Source organism: Rhinolophus sinicus, linkage group LG04 (assembly GCF_036562045.2).
Source record: "Rhinolophus sinicus isolate RSC01 linkage group LG04, ASM3656204v1, whole genome shotgun sequence".
Taxonomy (NCBI): Eukaryota; Metazoa; Chordata; class Mammalia; order Chiroptera; family Rhinolophidae; genus Rhinolophus; species Rhinolophus sinicus.
In genome coordinates this window covers 168,773,808-168,792,800 of record NC_133754.1, presented here as the reverse complement: position 1 = coordinate 168,792,800, position 18,993 = coordinate 168,773,808, and the positions used below count along the sequence as shown (strand labels likewise).

General features: G+C 35.9%; 1 protein-coding gene across 2 annotated transcripts in view; it reads left to right on the top strand.

The window, feature by feature from the left end:
• Nucleotides 1–18,993, top strand: part of SVEP1 (sushi, von Willebrand factor type A, EGF and pentraxin domain containing 1) — a 164,134-nt gene that overhangs the window by 65,265 nt on the left and 79,876 nt on the right. For both annotated transcript variants that reach the window (XM_019749534.2, XM_019749535.2), the window contains exons 10-18: nt 575–682; nt 1,602–1,733; nt 2,337–2,531; nt 3,757–3,878; nt 6,002–6,110; nt 11,775–11,939; nt 12,812–13,045; nt 14,924–15,085; nt 16,397–16,558. In XM_019749534.2, coding sequence (XP_019605093.2) covers nt 575–682; nt 1,602–1,733; nt 2,337–2,531; nt 3,757–3,878; nt 6,002–6,110; nt 11,775–11,939; nt 12,812–13,045; nt 14,924–15,085; nt 16,397–16,558 — 1,389 coding nt within the window. The remainder of the gene's footprint in view (nt 1–574; nt 683–1,601; nt 1,734–2,336; nt 2,532–3,756; nt 3,879–6,001; nt 6,111–11,774; nt 11,940–12,811; nt 13,046–14,923; nt 15,086–16,396; nt 16,559–18,993) is intronic.

The window sequence follows — 18,993 nt, the reverse complement described above, 5'->3', positions numbered from 1 at the left end:
AAATCTTAAACTCCAATGTCCCAGCTTTGGACATAGACCTCCTGGCATTTCAGCAATATCACATCCTCCCTCACATCTTGCGTAGTCTACAACATGGCGATCTCTGCCCATCGGTCCTTCCGTTTAGCCTGTCTTGACCCGTCACACAAAAGGAGGATCATGGGAGTGATTCCAGTGAAATGACTAGATTGGTCATTTTACTGTTTCTGCTTACCAAGGGGGGGTGAAGGGGGTTCCTTCACTTCCAGGTGGATCAGCTCAATTACTGCAGCTGGAACTCACAAATCCAATGCCCACCACCTCCAATGCCGTACCACTGTGCTCATATTGACTTTAGTAACCCGGTATTTGTTCTTCCACAGGCAGACGGAAGTATAATAAGAATCAGCTTTTTCTTTTGATTTGAGACATACATAAAACATACATCATTATCAAGGGGGATCCAGGGCCAGCCTGGTGTCTCACAAGGTCAGGGTTCTTTGCAGCACTCGTAGACTTCAATTCTTTCTCACAAGCTCCCTCATCATTTTTGAATATGAATCGTGACTTCTTTCTTGGGTTTCCCATTCTTCAGATGTACAGCCACCTAGCATAGACAGGTGCAGATCCCCCCCTCCAATCCAGGCCTCAGAGAAGGAGCGAGCTGCCACCTGGGATGAACCTCAGTTCTCAGACAACTCAGGTAGGAATGTCGGCACTTGGTTGCCGGGATGGTGAACACTGAACTATATTTTTTAAATCTTTGAAAAAGGATATAAGGGAAATGACAAGCAAATTATATCTAGCTAAATGGAATGAATAATTATATAAGATAATATGTTTTAATGGTAGGATAATTATATATAATTTAATATTAATCTTACCTATCGGTGGGGTTTCCCTTCATTGAGTATTCAATGGACATTTATTAACCTATACGAGGTGTTACACTGGATGGTGTTCTAATAAATTCATTAAGTCTCTAGGCTTACATTGTCCTGAAGTCATAAATTATGCATTTTGTTTGTCTCTATAGTGCAGTTCTCTGTATTCATACCCATTTCTTAAATATTTGCCAAAAAATTATAAAAACTCATAGGAAAGCAGAAAAAAATGGGCAAATACAATTGAAGTTCCCTTTAAAGATTTCATTAAAACTCAGTAAACAACAATAAAAATGCAAATTAAGTAGGTTCTTAATTAAACATCCAGTATTCAGATAGACTGAACTATTCAAGGAAAATCATTTATTTAGCAAGAAAAGAATGCTTTAATTGAATGGGGTTTTTGATTCTACTATTTCTATGTTATAAATATTACATCTTTTATTTTCCGCAAGTGGCCAAATCAACATAAATTGAATGCTCAGCTGGTTTGTATAAATAGAAAATGAAAATTCAAATCAAATAAGGTGACTACCATGTTTCCCTCAAAATAAGACCTAACTGGAAAATAAGCCCTAGCATGATTTTTCAGGATGACATCCCCTGAACATAAGCTCTTTTTATGTGTCTGTTAGAGCAAAAATTAATGTAAGACCTGGTCTTATTTTTGGGGAAACACAGTAGTATAGTGACCACAGACCAGTAACCCCAAAATTGGATTCCTTCTTTCCTTTCTAGGAGCTGTACTGGTCATCACCAGAAGTCATGCACCAGGAGACCTTTTCCCTCAAGGGGAGACTGTAGTGCAGTATACAGCCACTGACCCCTCAGGCAATAACAGAACATGTGACATCCACATTGTCATAAAAGGTATTCTCCATATAAGCCTTCACAAATCTAGTGAACATTTGATACATGTAATTGATGTTACACTCCATTTTGTGAAACAAAATAGGCAGTGAGCAGATTTCTTAAGTTAGAATACTGATAGATTTTATTTAGGTTTCCAATTATGATTACTTCACTTCATGATAAATAAAAATATTTTCTTCCGGGGTCATCTTTAACTAACATTTTATTAACATTTTCTCTAAAGGTACAAAATATTATTGTCACTATCCTATTTTGAATGTTTGAGGAGACAAATTCTGGAAATGTATTTGCTATGTAATATTATCTGCTTTTCACTTTTTACTATACAATGCCAAAAATAACAACCCCAATCAGAAATACTTTTAGTTTTCATAAAATATGCACAACCTCTAATTACACTTAGGGACAGCTTTTGAACTATACCCACCCGGGAATCCAAAAGCAAACATTGCTACAATCCCACACTAAGGATTTATGGTGAAAGTTATTCTAGGAATATGGTGAACAAGAGGAATCCTTTTCATAATTCAGTTTAGACGCCTAGAATTTAATTTATTTTTCTTATATTACTGTATATGAATAATACATTGTTTTATACAGGTTCTCCCTGTGAAGTTCCATTTACACCTGTAAATGGGGATTTTATATGTACTCAAGATAGCATTGGAGTTAACTGTACGTTAAGTTGTTTGGACGGCTATGATTTCACAGAAGGATCTACTGAGAAGTATTATTGTGCTTACGAAGATGGTATCTGGAAACCACCATATTCCACCGAATGGCCAGACTGTGCTAGTAAGTTTTAATTTTTTTTTCAGGACTCCTTTAGTATGTGTGAATATGTGTTTGTCTACCTGTGTGTATACATTTCTAAGCATTAAAGAGGAATATTGCCTTACTATAGGGATTAGGTTTAGTGAGTGGAAAATGGTGCTATGAATTCAAAATGTTTGTGGATAAGAGAAATGTTCATCCCTCGATTTAAAATATGAGCCCACCAGAATCTTGTTATGGATTGGATTGCTACAGGACAAGATTCAGTTTAAGGCAAAACCATTTGGACCCTCTCGCTGTTATTTACCAGAACTATCTAAAGAGACTTGTCAGCATGTTGTCCTTGACTTATAAACTGAAAAGTATAATCTCATAGTCTGCAGAAGAACTAACATTTAAAATAAAAGTCAACATATGTGATAGAATGAGAGATCAGTCACGTGTTCTTTAGATCTGATTTATATTTAGAGCTATTCTATAATCTTATATATGGATTTTAAAAAAAGAACTCAATATCTTCGTCTAGTGTAAATAATATTATTTGGAGTGAATTTTTGATCCACTACCATATGTGGAGTATATATATACCCAATATCCTGGGAGAAAAGTAAAGCCCATTTACTTGAGCTATTTTTCCGCCAAATTTTGGAATTAACTAGAAGCAGTATCACTTGCCTCTATCACAATATCAGACAGTAGAATTTTAATGCTGATGCTACTAGGAGGCATTATTTCTGAATGTTTTGAGACATCTTGCAGAGTCTAACCATACAAGCTTCTGATCCAAGGAGAATTTGTCCCTGTGAAATTACACTTTCAAGAAATATAATTTCACATAATATTCAGAAATTTTTAAATGTCTATTGGTTGAAAATATAACAAACATATGTTACAAATTTATATAAATATAAAACATAATATCTTTGACCCAGCCATGATTTTTCCCAGGAAAATAATGAAAACAATTTTTATATATCTTTTTTTCTCAAGCACTCACTTTTTCATATGGTTGGAAGGTAAAGAATAATTTATCAAAGTGAATTTATCACTGGGGAACTGGGTACAGTACTTGCTTGGCTTGAACTTGATTTATTATGATTAATTAATGCTAGAAACTTTCCATAATGACAATTGTTTTTATAACAATCCCGCAAATCTGTTAGCATTACAGTTATTACATGGAAAGTTAAAATTTTGTTTTTAAAACACTAACCAACGGAAATTGTTTTTTTTCAACATTTTTCAGTAAAGCGTTTTGCAAATCATGGGTTCAAGTCCTTTGAGATGCTGTACAAAGCAACTCGATGTGATGACACGGATCTGTTGAAGAAGTTTTCTGAAGCATTTGAGACAACTTTGGGGAAAATGGTATGTCAGTAGTATTCCATTATGGTTTGTCATTTTTAAAGGATGCTGTTGAGCTTTTCATAGCCACTCTGAGTCACCTGCAACAGAAATTGCTTATCCTGATGATTTCCCTCTTCTTTGTGATCCAGACTTGCTCCTAATATTTAGAAGTATTCATAGGTTTTGGACTTCTGGAGTGAATTATAAGTAAATCTGTATTTAAACATTTTGAATTTTTTAAAACACTCTGGGTCAGAAAGTCAGAGAAGCTTAGGGTCCATGTGATTTGAGAATGTCTGCTTTATTATTTAAAGTATGACAAAAATGCTATTATAGACTGTATTTCTTTTATGATGAGGTAATTGAACATTTAAAGGGTTTTATTTTTCATGCATTTTTGTTTAGGACTCTTTCACTTATTATGGAAAAGCAAATAACTGTGTTGAGCATCTTGAAGGCCTGAAACATGTCATATACATATTTTATCCTAACAGAGTGGGTAGCTTACATTTTGGATAGATTCTGGAAGTAGATTTAGTAGTCATAGCAGATTGGATGTAGTGTGTGAGAGAAAGAGAGGAGTTAAGGAGGTCAGTACACAGGAACATAGATGCAGGAGTGGTACACATGGGGCTGAAAGTGTGTGACAGGATCTTTTCTGACTTCTATGTTCTCAGTGAAAAAAAGATGCAGAACGATCAGCTGAGAGTAACCATGGGGAATAGTTGTTGGAGGTTTGAGAAGAGAGAAGATGATATAAAATAATTTTCTAGGGGAACACAATTGAATATGCTAGAGAAATCTAGGAGGATTGACAGTAAGCCGGGTTGTGTTTTCCCTCAAGCTATAATGGACCATGTGAGTGCAAGTGTGGAGAAAAGCAACTAATTAAACCGGGGTTAAATTCTCTAGCCAAACAAATTGAGGAAGGTGCATGAAAGGGAGCAATTCATGATGGTGGACTATGGAATCTAAGATGGGTAAATAAGGAAATGAAGACAGCAGGGACTGGGGGACAGTGAAGAGGTAGTAGGGTCAATGGTTTATAAAGTCTGACGAAGTCAAAGAATTGTTGGATTCCTGGGAGTAGAAGAGGGTGCGGTTACTGGTAATGATGAGGTCTAAGGCTACGACCATGAGAGTGTGTGACCAAATAAGGCTAAAAGACAGGAGAAGAGGAAAAAGAAGGGAGAAGCCAAAGTGATGGAAAGATTAGCTAGGTGGACATAGAAATCACCAAGAATTATAACAGGAACAGTTTCTAAATGTTCTTGGAATAGGGGAGGGTGATCAGAATGGGGAAGGCTGCAGATGACGACCACAGGAGGGACAATGTGTGGTATACTGATGGCATGAGTTTCAGCACCGTGAGGCACGAGAAGATGCATGATCAGAAAACAGCAATGACGAGGAAGGAGGACGCTTCCTCTACCTTCATGCCCACAGTTGAGAAAAACTAGAAAGTCAGGTTTCATTGAGAGCAAAGATGAAGGGAACATAAAAAGAGGAAGTACAAAACTCATAGACACAGACAACAGTTTAGTGGTTACCAGAGGGTAAGAGGGGAGGGGTGGTAGCAGAGGGTAAAAGTGGTCAAATATATGGTGATGGACGGAGAACTGACTCTGGGTGATGCACACACAATGTGATTCATAGATAATGTATTACAGAATTGTACACTTGAAACCTGTGTAATTTTACTAACCATTGTCACCCCAATAAATTTAATGAAAAAAATGGAAATAAAATAATAAGAGATTTGCTGATTACTGACTGTGAGTTTCAGAAGGCATAGGTGAAGAGTTTGAGTATTTGGAGAGGGATGGGAGATAGAGAAAAAGGGACCTCAAGAGCCATGTGGGGTAAAAGTTCAGAGATAAGAGATATCCCAGGAGTCCTGGGCTTCTTGTGGTAAGTGACATAAACAAAGAGGCATGCGACTAATCCTGGTGGTTCGCAGGCAGTTGGAGGAGGGAGGGAAAAGGGTAGAAGAGGGTCAGGAGCCTTTTTCAGGAACAAGCAGAGCTTAGAGCGCTCTCTTCCTTCCTGCTGATGGAGATGTGAAGCTCAGGATTGCAAAGGACTTATCCAAAGCACACAGAGATGTGAATGATATTTTATCCTCCTCATTGTTTTATTTGCAGGTCCCCTCATTTTGCAGTGATGCTGACGACATTGACTGCAGACTGGAGGACCTGACCAAGAAGTATTGCCTTGAATATAATTATGACTATGAAAATGGCTTTGCAATTGGTAATGAAATCATTTAGTGTTGGTAGTTTGCAAGACTGATCTGCAGAATAAGAATTCCAGAAAAGTGGGGCAAACTAGAAAAATGAACTTTTATTCATTTATTCATCAAGTTATTTTTTGATGACTGGATAATTTGATACTGTGCTTAATGATTTTCGTGGATATATTAAATTTGGGGTATCAAATAAATTATTTCCAACTGTTAGCCAAAACTCTTCAGGATGATAAAAACTAAGAAAACTTAGTGACATTCAAATATTGGTATGATGCCTTAGAAGGGAAGAGTAATAAAGTTCTAATAACATTTTTCATATGGCATTCAATACGAATTACAGTTAAGCCACTAATTTAAAATGTTACACATGTAAAATATTCAGATTCCTCACCCAGAATATGTTAAGATTCAATCTATTCAAGTCTAATATACATTCAAGTGGAATTTTGATGTTTTCTTCATGTAGACTCTGAACAGGTTTTTCCTGTTTTTATTATTATTATTGAGATATAATTGGCACATAATTTTTATTAAGGTTATTCCAAAGTATAGTATGTCATTTTCTTTTTGCCTTTATATATAGCCATTTAGCTTACTGCCTTAATATCTATAGATGATTTCAATTGTGTCTCTTGATTAGCAAAATCATCGTCCTTTCCAATAATTATACTTCTTATTTTTATTTCATTCTTATAAAACTGTCTAGAACTTCCAAAGTAATGTTGTTAAAAAGTAATAGTGGTAACAAACTAGTAGCATAGTTAATTTAAGCACATGGATTTTATGATCAACTACTTGGGTCTCAGTCCTTCACCATCTACTAGCTGTGTGGTCTTGAGCAATTTATCAAACTACTCTGTGCCTCAGTTTCCTCACTTATAAAATGGGAATATAAGAGTACTGAACTCATGGGGCCATTGTGACTATTAAATGAGTAAGTTCAAGTAAAGTGCTTAAAAAGTTATTTGAGACAGTATTTATTCACGTGACAACAGACTTTCTTTTTGTTTCAGATGCTAATCATTTTGTAATATTTTTAGTGATTTAGCACTAATAGTGATGTTGAGTGTTGCTTCCACTTTTTATATTTTAAAAATGTTATTTGTGCATATATGTTTATTGCAAACATTTGAAAATGCTAAAAGAACAAAGAATGAAATCAAGATAATCCACAATCCCAGAAATAATTCTGTTAATATATTAATATATATAACTGATGTGTGTGTGTATATATATATATACATATTATATATATATACTCATACTGTGTTGTAAACATGAATTTATAGTTAACATTATATTGACTTATTATGTTATGAAATATTATACTTCAATACAATTTTAATGCCCTGCATGTTATTTCATCAATCAGTTTGCCATAATTTATGTAAACAATTTCCTATTGGCAGACTTTGGGTTGTTTTTCAATTTTAACTATTATGTATAACTTATCAGTGAACACATTGGACATTAAAGTTTTAGACAGAAAAATTTAGGTGATATTGGTGGTGGAGTTGACAGTGGCCCATCTAGAATAACAATGGCTCTTCTGTCACACATGACACAGCTTTCCCCTCCCAGGTTGTTGAGGTAGGTTGTACAAGGATACACATGGAGGGAGTCTGATGTCATCATAAAGCTTTAGGGTAGGTAATATTTGTCACCTAGTAAGGATCCAAATGGCAGTTTTTAGATTCAGACGTGGGCAGGTGGTACGTGATCCTAAGAGACAAGACTTCCTCCTGGAATCTCTCTATACTAGAGAGTCACAAGAGCAGCATAATATTTATAAAGACACCTTCACAAATCTTCATGTATGAAAAACAAAAAGCAAATAAATATATTTAAATGTTTTGACCTCAGAAAATCATGTGTTTCAAATTAAAACTGAAATGAAATGACACTTTTGACCTGTCAGATGAACAAATTCAAACAAGAATCATAATACCCCAAGTTGGCAAGGGTGCAGGGACAAAAAATCATACTTATATGTTATATGCAGAAGGCATTTGACAGTATGTATCTAAAGGATTAAAAATACCCAGGCACAGACATTCCACTTCTAAGAATATTTTTCAAGATAAAAATCATGCTAATGTAAAAGATACACCACATTTCATAAATTCTAAGATGTACATTTTTCACTTGGACATTTCTGAAACTGGCGTATATCATCTTATCAATGATGTCTTACATTTCATGAAATACTGTATGTAAAAAGATGTTCTAAAATTTTGAAATAACCTACAAGTCTGAAAATAGAAACCTGCCTAGTCTGTGGTATAGCCACAGATGAGAATATTATGAAACGATTTGACACAGAAATGCCATAATATGTTGCTTAGAAAATTTGATAAAATATTACCAAAGACTATATACATATATAATCTTATTGTTAAAAGTGTGGTATGTTTATTTTATTCCAGTTATATGTGCATATATATGCATAAATGAATATGTATGTATCTGTATAGTCATAGAAAAAGATCTTGCCTAAAATGTTATGATAGTTATTTCTATGTTTTGGAATTATAGGTAATTTTTAATATTTTTCTCTTTGCTCATCTGAGTTTTTTTCTATAATAGTTATATAATACATGTGGGGAAAAACGTTTTAAGTGAAAAACAAAAATATTGATCCCAGCTCATTTTAATGGTCAAAACCATAAATTAAGCAAAAAAACCAAAACCTCAAAATACAACTTACGAGGTGGACAGGCCTGTATAAGTCGGTTTTAATGATCAAACCACTTAACTAAGCAACAGCAGTTTGCCCAGACAAATATTAATATCATTTATTGAGGTTTTAGAATGAGTCAACTGTTGACCTAGATTGTTATTCCTCAGACAAACGTATGAGGTAAGAATAATGATCCCAATTTGTAAATGAATTAACTGAGGTTCAGAGAGATGAAAGTCACTTGAGACTAAGATTGTACAGCCGTACATCATACATCAGTGACACCACAATCTGAATCCATGTAGTTGATCACAGTGATATCAAAGGCACCCAAAGAAACACAATATCTGGTGCCTCCAGCACAGTTGCATTATATCTATAAATATTTAATTACATGCTGCCTTCAGAAATTACGCAGATATCCTGAATAATCTTCACAAAAGGAATCTATTTATGTGCGTTGTTTATAAAACTGATATTAAAAAAAAAAAAGAATGGAGCAAACCCTAGTGGGAAATAGGAATTGATTAAAATTCTGCACCCACCTCCAATTTACTTCTAAAGATAATTAATATTAAGTCAAAGAGAGAATGGTTTAAATGCCTACATAGTTCCATAGAGACTTTTCTTTCTATTTTTAATGAAATTCATCAGTAATCTAAACTTAATATGAAATGCCTTAAAAGCACAGTGTCTGGTTATAGACGAAACCCTGTATGCGGTACATTATGGGCAATTTAAGCAATGGTCAAGGGCAGTTTGACTTGTGACTTAACATTAGAAACTAAACGCTGATAAAGATGGAACTGGAGAATCATTTGTTTCAATGCTCCACATGTCCAGGCCCAGGAGGTTGGGGTCCAGCTAATAGGCTGGATTACTCTTCTGACGACTTCTTGGACACTGTGCAAGAAACATCCACGGTGCCGGCAAAGCCAAATCTTCACGGGTGAAAAGAACTACCCCATTAACTGACCACAAAATTAAGTTAATTTTAACATCACAGGTAAGGCCAAACAGTCTATTGGGGGGAGTGAAATTCTTGGTTGGAAACGTAGTTTGTGAATCTTCCATTTGTATCATTACCAGGACATAACCCTGGAACTGAAAAGTTAGGGAGAGCACACTCACCAAAGTCTCGTTGTTTTTGCAGTTTAATATTCAGACGTGGGCAGGTGGTACGTGATCCTAAGAGACAAGACTTCCTCCTGGAATCTCTCTATACTAGAGAGTCACAAGAGCAGCATAATATTTATAACGACACCTTCACAAATCTTCATGTATGAAAAACAAAAAGCAAATAAATATATTTAAATGTTTTGACCTCAGAAAATCATGTGTTTCAAATTAAAACTGAAATGAAATGACACTTTTGACCTGTCAGATGAACAAATTCAAACAAGAATCATAATACCCCAAGTTGGCAAGGGTGCAGGGAAAAAAATCATACTTATATGTTATATGCAGAAGGCATTTGACAGTATGTATCTAAAGGATTAAAAATACCCAGGCACAGACATTCCACTTCTAAGAATATTTTTCAAGATAAAAATCATGCTAATGTCAAAGATATACCACATTTCATAAATTCTAAGATGTACATTTTTCACTTGGACATTTCTGAAACTGGCGTATATCATCTTATCAATGATGTCTTACATTTCATGAAATACTGTATGTAAAAAGATGTTCTAAAATTTTGAAATAACCTACAAGTCTGAAAATAGAAACCTGCCTAGTCTGTGGTATAGCCACAGATGAGAATATTATGAAACGATTTGACACAGAAATGCCATAATATGTTGCTTAGAAAATTTGATAAAATATTACCAAAGAATATATACATATATAATCTTATTGTTAAAAGTGTGGTATGTTTATTTTATTCCAGTTATATGTGCATATATATGCATAAATGAATATGTATGTATCTGTATAGTCATAGAAAAAGATCTTGCCTAAAATGTTATGATAGTTATTTCTATGTTTTGGAATTATAGGTAATTTTTAATATTTTTCTCTTTGCTCATCTGAGTTTTTTTCTATAATAGCTATATAATACATGTGGGGAGAAACGTTTTAAGTGAAAAACAAAAATATTGATCCCAGCTCATTTTAATGGTCAAAACCATAAATTAAGCAAAAAAACCAAAACCTCAAAATACAACTTACGAGGTGGACAGGCCTGTATAAGTTGGTTTTAATGATCAAAGCACTTAACTAAGCAACAGCGGTTTGCCCAGACAAATATTAATATCATTTATTGAGTTTTTTAGAATGAGTCAACTGTTGACCTAGATTGTTATTCCTCAGACAAACGTATGAGGTAAGAATAATGATCCCAATTTGTAAATGAATTAACTGAGGTTCAGAGAGATGAAAGTCACTTGAGACTAAGATTGTACAGCCATACATCAAACATCAGTGAAACCACAACCTGAATCCATGTAGTTGATCACAGTGATATCAAAGGCACCCAAAGAAACACAATATCTGTTGCCTCCAGCACAGTTGCATTATATCTATAAATATTTAATTACATGCTGCCTTCAGAAATTACGCAGATATCCTGAATAATCTTCACAAAAGGAATCTATTTATGTGCGTTGTTTATAAAACTGATATTAAAAAAAAAAAAGAATGGAGCAAACCCTAGTGGGAAATAGGAATTGATTAAAATTCTGCACCCACCTCCAATTTACTTCTAAAGATAATTAATATTAAGTCAAAGAGAGAATGGTTTAAATGCCTACATAGTTCCATAGAGACTTTTCTTTCTATTTTTAATGAAATTCATCAGTAATCTAAACTTAATATGAAATGCCTTAAAAGCACAGTGTCTGGTTATAGACGAAACCCTGTATGCGGTACATTATGGGCAATTTAAGCAATGGTCAAGGGCGGTTTGACTTGTGACTTAACATTAGAAACTAAACGCTGATAAAGATGGAACTGGAGAATCATTTGTTTCAATGCTCCACATGTCCAGGCCCAGGAGGTTGGGGTCCAGCTAATAGGCTGGATTACTCTTACGACGACTTCTTGGACACTGTGCAAGAAACATCCACCGGTGCCGGCAAAGCCAAATCTTCACGGGTGAAAAGAACTACCCCATTAACTGACCACAAAATTAAGTTAATTTTTAACATCACAGGTAAGGCCAAACAGTCTATTGGGGGGGGGGCGGGGAGTGAAATTCTTGGTTGGAAACGTAGTTTGTGAATCTTCCATTTGTATCATTACCAGGACATAACCCTGGAACTGAAAAGTTAGGGAGAGCACACTCACCAAAGTCTCGTTGTTTTTTGCAGTTTAATATCACAGGTGCATTTTATGGTTCTGACAGCAGTAAGCACCCTGCTTGGTTCTCATCTTGGCATGATGAACTAAGGCACGCTTTTAAAAGGCAAGAATTTATAGGAATTTCGATGTTATAATAAAGGACTCCACAAAAAGTAATGAGGATCCAGCATACGGGAGAAGGATTAAAACAAAGTCTATTGTTAATCTTGTCTATGTACTAGTTGCTTAGAAAGTAATGGTTGACTTTGAGTTTATTTTTCTAGGAAGGTTTTTGTTTGGTTTTTTTTTTTTTTTGCTTTTTTGTATGGTAATTTTTTTTATTAGTTTCAGGTGTACAAAATAATGTAATAGACATTTACACCCCTCATAAAGTGATAAGCCCCCATCTACTACCCATCTGACACTGTACTTAGCTATTACAGTACCATTGACTCTATTCCCTATGCTGTACTCCACATCCTGTGAATATATATATATATATATATATATATATATATATATATATATATACATTTAATTATAGTATTTTGGTTGACATTCAATGTTATTCTACTTCAGCGTCAGGTGTATAACACAGTGATCAGGCATCTACACAGTTTATGAAGTGATCTCCCGATCTTGGAAAGTTTTTAATGTGCCATTTCTTTTTGGTAAAACCCTAACTACAAATGACTTCCTGAAACGCCATGCGTTATGTTTTATTTTGTCTTGTTTTTATCTTAGCTAGTGTGCCATTACCTGATGAAAGAAATGATTCCATTGAATCGGAAAATCAGCAACGACTCATTAAGACTCTGGAAACTATCACGAATCAGCTGAAAAGGACCTTCAATGAAGATCCCATGTATACCTTTCAGCTTGCATCTGAAATTCTTGTAGCCGACAGCAATTCTTTAGAAACGGAAAGGGCTTTCCTCTTCTGCAGACCGGGCTCGGTACTCAGAGGGCGTATGTGTGGTAAGACTTTTCCCTGCAATCAAAAGTATTTGGTGATTATTAGGTTAAATGGGAAGGAAGGAGCCATTTTACAACTATAATGGGATATTGGTGTGAAACATACATTTTGCTATTGTTGTGTGGTCAGGACAAGAAAACTATTTTAGGTGAGGGACTTAAATCTTTGTTTTACTTATGGATCTTTAGACTTCACGGCTTTCAACAGCAGCTCCAATAATAACTAATACTTTTTGATCACTTCTGTATGCTGGCTGAGCACATCTCGTGCTTAGCCCTGTTTACCAACTGTGTGAGGTACCAGTATGATTAAGTACCTTTTACAGATGAGAAAACAGAAGCCAGAGAGGCTAAGAACTTACCCAGTAAGTCTAAACCCTTGAGACAGTAAGCGGTGTCTCTAAGATTCCCATCTAAGTAGCCAACGTCAAATTCACATAGCATAGAATTAACCATTTTAAAGTGTGCAATTCAGTGGTACATTGACAATGTTGTTCCACCATCACCTCTATCATAGTTCCCAAACATTTACATCACCCCTAAAGGAGACGCCATACCTATGAAGCAGTCACTCCCTATCTCCTTCCCCCTGTTCCTTAACCTTTAACCCCTATTCTTGGCTGCCGCAATCTGGATCAATTCCAGCCTGTTTCCCAAATAAGTCATCATTTATAGGTAGCAGGATCTCCAGAACCATACTCTGTACACTCACCTGAACCACATGACGTGACTCTTCTGTTAATCTCTCTGTAGGCATAGGAGCTTGCATCCTGGTCAGGAAACCTTCTTCAGCAATTCTCAGTGCTATTCCCAGAGCTTGGCTGGGTTTTTCATAGATCAATTCAGCCAAACAAAAGGACATTAAAATTGTCATTCTGAGCTTGCTCTTGTTTCCTCCCCACCTTGTGAGTAAAAATCAGGAATCGCCTTGACCAGCGTCTCACATTTTTGGTGTGGTCTTCAGATTACCTGTGTCAGCCTCACCTGAAGAACTTGTTGAAATGCATCTTGACTCAGGCCCCATCCCAGAACTAATGCATCTGGCACTTTGGGGGACAGGGCCTTGGAATCTGCATTTTACTAAGTTCCCAGGTAATTCTTACACACTTTAACAGCTCAAAATCACTAAGGTATTAATTTCAAGTATCTTCTCTGTAAGAATATACTTGCAAGAAACCTTTCAGTGTGTTTAACGTTCCACGTTGATTTCAGAAATTCCGAATCACTCCATGCCTGGCAAATAGTAGACCAAATCTCCAGGAGGGGAGATCCTAAACTTGGCCTGTTTGCTTGCAGCCTTTGGCTCTGAGGATGCCTGGACTTGTCTCCCGTGGGTAGTACTTCCTGCAAGCAGAGAAAAGGGTCCACCGAACTCACCTAGTTTAGGCTCACAACACCTTTGCTTGTTTTTTGCTTCTAGAAATGATGTCATAATGGACTAGCAGTTTTATAAGGGAACATTCAGAGGGACAGCTAAGAACCCATTTTTAATATTTCAAAGTCTCAAATTAACCTAAACATTTATTGTTCTATCCTTTTCTACCAGCAGGCTTTTCTTTGTTAGCTGTGTGTTTCTCAGGACGATTTGGTTTATCATAGCTTTAACCCACGTTTTAAAGCCTCCATGATATAAACCCGAAGCTTGGTCAACAAGAATTTGCATTTCTTAAAAAGAAAAAAATATCTACTACTGTTGGCTTCCAGGAATATATTTCTGGAAGGTTTATCTCATGAGTAAACCTCTGGCAGAAAATTTAACCCATAAACAGTAGTACCTGGAAGCAGACTCCATGACTTTCATGCCTTAGGAGAAAAGAACCCAAGTGTGTTCCACTCCTGTTGTTTAGTATATTCAGTGTTTCCTGTTTGTTTTTTCCTCAGTGAATTGCCCTTTGGGAACCTATTATTCTTTGCAGCATTCTGCCTGTGAAAGCTGCTTGGTGGCCTCCTATCAAGACGAAGAAGGGCAACTTGAGTGCAAACTCTGTCCAAATGGGACTTACACCGAGTATCTCCATTCGAGAAGCATCTCAGAATGTAAAGGTAGAGGCCTCCTGCACATTTTGAACAGAAGAAGCCTTTTTGTTTGTCTCCAGTTATGAAATCTAAATGGCAAATAGGGTGAAATAACGGCGTTACCAAAAGCAATTACATTCATTTAGTTTTTCTTTCTTTTAATTATAAAATATGACCTGAATGTCTCCCACTTTAAAGAAGTCCTAGGCACATTTCTCTTTCCTTTTGGAACATTCTGTTGCTCTAAGTCAAGCACCACTGTCAATAATTCCAATTGACATTCATCAATTCGCCTGGATTTTTTAATTGAAACTCACTTTAATTGGTAGAAAGGACTTTCATAACACAGCATTGGGTTGCTTCTTGTTGGAATAATATTTGATTTTGTGGGATCAACTCTCCATTTATTTGGAAATTAACAATAACTACTGATACATATGCATGAGTTTTTGCTACCAAAATATTCAATATTGTCAAAATATTGTATTGTTATTCTCAATGAATATTCCTGATGGAAGCATTTTCTATCATAATTGAAGTTACAGTATGACACACCTAAAAGAAGGAATTTCAAAATTGTGCCTCCTTGCTGTTGTTGCAAATGCAGGCATGGATGTGTAATGGCAAATTGAAACTCGCAGCAGCGCTGGGTGATTGGCAGTGCACTAAAACTGTTAGCAATGCTGACAGTGAGAGTCATTTAGAGGCCAAGGGCAACAGGAAAAGACAGCACACTTGGAGTCAGGGAATCTGGCCCTCGTCCTCTTCTATTACAAAACCATTGCAATGAATTTTAGAAAGTTGCTTAGTTCACCTCTTTGGGCCTGGTGCTAAGATTATCTTTATTTTCTCCTCTGCCGGCCCTCAACTGAAATGGTGTCTGTAGGTAGAAGGAGGTAGGAGGGCCCGTTTTCATTGACAGCCACCAAGCTGCCAGCTTAGTGATGAGGCTCTAGCTCAGTTTGGGGTTTTATTTCTGTCACCCAAGAGAACAGGGTACGAGCTGAGAACTTGTACAGAACAGGTACCCCCGTGCACAACTTGTTCTTATGATAGTGACTTTCAGAGGTGCAGATTTTGAACCTCACTCAGAAACTCTTTATTGACACTTTCTGTGTGTCAAACACTGTGTTGGGTAATAACAGAAGTAACTGGAAGTGAGTCTAAAACTAGTATACCGAAGCATGGGGAAGTCTAAAATACGACGTGTATGTTGGAGTTCTTTATGTCCTTCATTCTGTCCTAGATAAATTAACATGCAGAAACCCCTATCCCACACAGTGCTGATTTTGTACAGCTTCGTCATCGTTATTAACCATGTTACTTTTTTCTTTATAGCTCAGTGTAAACAAGGCACCTACTCATCAAATGGCCTTGAGACTTGTGAATCGTGTCCACTGGGCAGTTATCAGCCAGAATTTGGTGCCAGGAGCTGCCTCTCGTGTCCAAAAAACACTTCAACTGTAAAAAGAGGAGCCGTGGACATTTCTGCTTGTGGAGGTTATCTGAGCCTTAGCCATTGATATTTCTTCAAATCTACTAGGTTCTGTGCATGGAGGAGTGGAATATTTTCAGCAAAACCATATGTCTACTGTATGCAAAGAATGTAAATAACTGTCTCTTCATAGAGTGTTTCCTTTTATTCAGCCAGCCAGCACTTAAGTATAAACACCCGCAATGTAAACACTGTGCTCTGCTGTTAGGGACACAAAGAAGTACAAGACTAGGTCTCAACAGTAACAAGCACGTGGCTTCGTGAGATGGCAGAAATCCATCTCAACTAGGAACTCTTGTTTCCCCATTTGTAAAATGAGGTCCTGCTAATGTTCCTTGAAATTCTAAAAATACGTTCTTTGAATTACGACATTTCATTCCCTGCAATTTGAACATTTTCACCAGTGGTCATCCACTCTGACTGCATATTAGAATCATCCGTACATTTGTATCAAGTATTTTAAAAATACTGAAGCCCAGTCTCTACCCCCAGACGTTCTGATTTCACTTGTCTGGTTTTCTTTTTAAGTTACCTCTCCAGGTGATTTGAAAGTAACAGGAAAAGTTGAGTAGACTAATTTTGGTTCTCAGATGTCAGCATGTAGGGCTTGTTAAAACACAGTTTTTAATTCAGCAGGTCTGGTGTGGGGCCTGAGAATTTGCATTTCTAACTAGTTTTGAAGTGAAGCTGATTCTACTTGGTCCAGAGACAGCATGTTGAGAACCTCTGGTTTAAATATAAATAAAGAGATTAGAATTCCAATTTTCAGATAGTTCTAACATCTCTACCAAGTACAGATTTCCAGCAGGGTAAAAACTGAAAGACATACACAAAAATAAAAAGTGAGCATTTAGAATGACAATGAAACTAGGAATGAAGTCGAGGTCAGCCTATTACCAAAAATTCCAAAAAACTGCAACTACCTTGCAAAATCAATGGAACTGGATTATAAATAAAAAGTTGTTAGCCTCCCTCTGCTACTGAGAACAGAACAAGCACGCCTGGCTGAAAGGTGACTTTTCAAAAAAATCTGTATCTTCCTCATTCTCTATCCTTTATTTAAAAATCTAAGGTCTATGGCAATCTAAAAATTAAAAAGCCATTCTTCTCTTATTGAATGAATTATGTTTTTAAAAAGTCAACCTGCTGGTTCCCCATTTCTATCAAGCTACACATACACACGTGCACACGCACATGCGTTTACCCCTCTCACTCTCATTACATGCCAGTCATATGTACATCTTCATTTAATTAGAGACAGATTCCTAGAAAACAACTGCTTAGTACCTTTGAGTGTAGTAGAAGGCCAGGGTAGTGTCTAGCATTGCATCTTGGGAGATGTAGTCCTCATAAATTGAGTGCTAAGGGAAAACATGCTACGAATTATAGGTTGTATATACTCCATCTGTTAAAATTATTTCAATCTAGTGGATAACAGTAGATGAAAGTCTGTTAGACCTAAGGAATTGCCTGAGGAGTATTCATCAACCTAATGTTTCACTGAAGAGTTCAGAATTTAACTAGGACCTAATTGAAACTCGTAAACCATGTCTGTTATGTAATACCAGTTTTGGATTTTTTTTTCTTATTAAAAGTCAAACAAAGCTTCACATTGTGGTTGAAATAGATCTGCTAGAGACTCTTATTTTGTTCATATACAAACTAATTTGGGAGAAAGTCTGCAGTAAAAAATTCTGTCTCTCTCTCTGTTTCTCCCTCCCTCCAACCACAAAAGCAACTAGGATTTTTACAGTGAAACAAGTTCTTACTTGACAAATTTTTTTTTTCCTTTAGCTTTCCAACTAAGCCTTGGGGTTTGTCTAATACCAAATTATTGCAATTAAGCAATTATAATTCCCAGAAAATCTCCAAACTTCTGGTAACTGCCTATTTCTCCTAATATTCCTAGCACAAGTTTAACCACATGCTGCTTGTCATGAGCAAGAATTGGGAATAATAGAACCCAACACTCTTCCCTGTGGTGCTAGATAAACACCATTTTATCCTAAACTTAAATTTGTGTGAGTTCTAAAATGACCTCTTATATATTTTTTCTTAGTTTTCAATACACTTTCTTTCTCTCTCTCTCTCATTCTTTCTTTATTTGCTTTCTGTATTGATTTATTTTTATGGATGTGTTGTACAGTTTACCTTATTTTTTTCTAAGATACTGCTTTTTTCATTCTTTAGCATGTTTAACTTAAAATATCATTACTCAATATGGCAATTATATTTAAGTAACAATATTTACGTAGTAACTATGTTAAAGTAATAGTGTATGCTTTATACATTTCATCTTTTACTACTACTTAAACTATTAAATATTCTTGGGTCTGTGGTTACAAGCCTGAAATGTATTTTTTAACGATGATTTTTATCTGAATAAGTCCCACATATGATTTTTTGGTGATGGTGTTGTTTACATATGGTCCCATAGGGA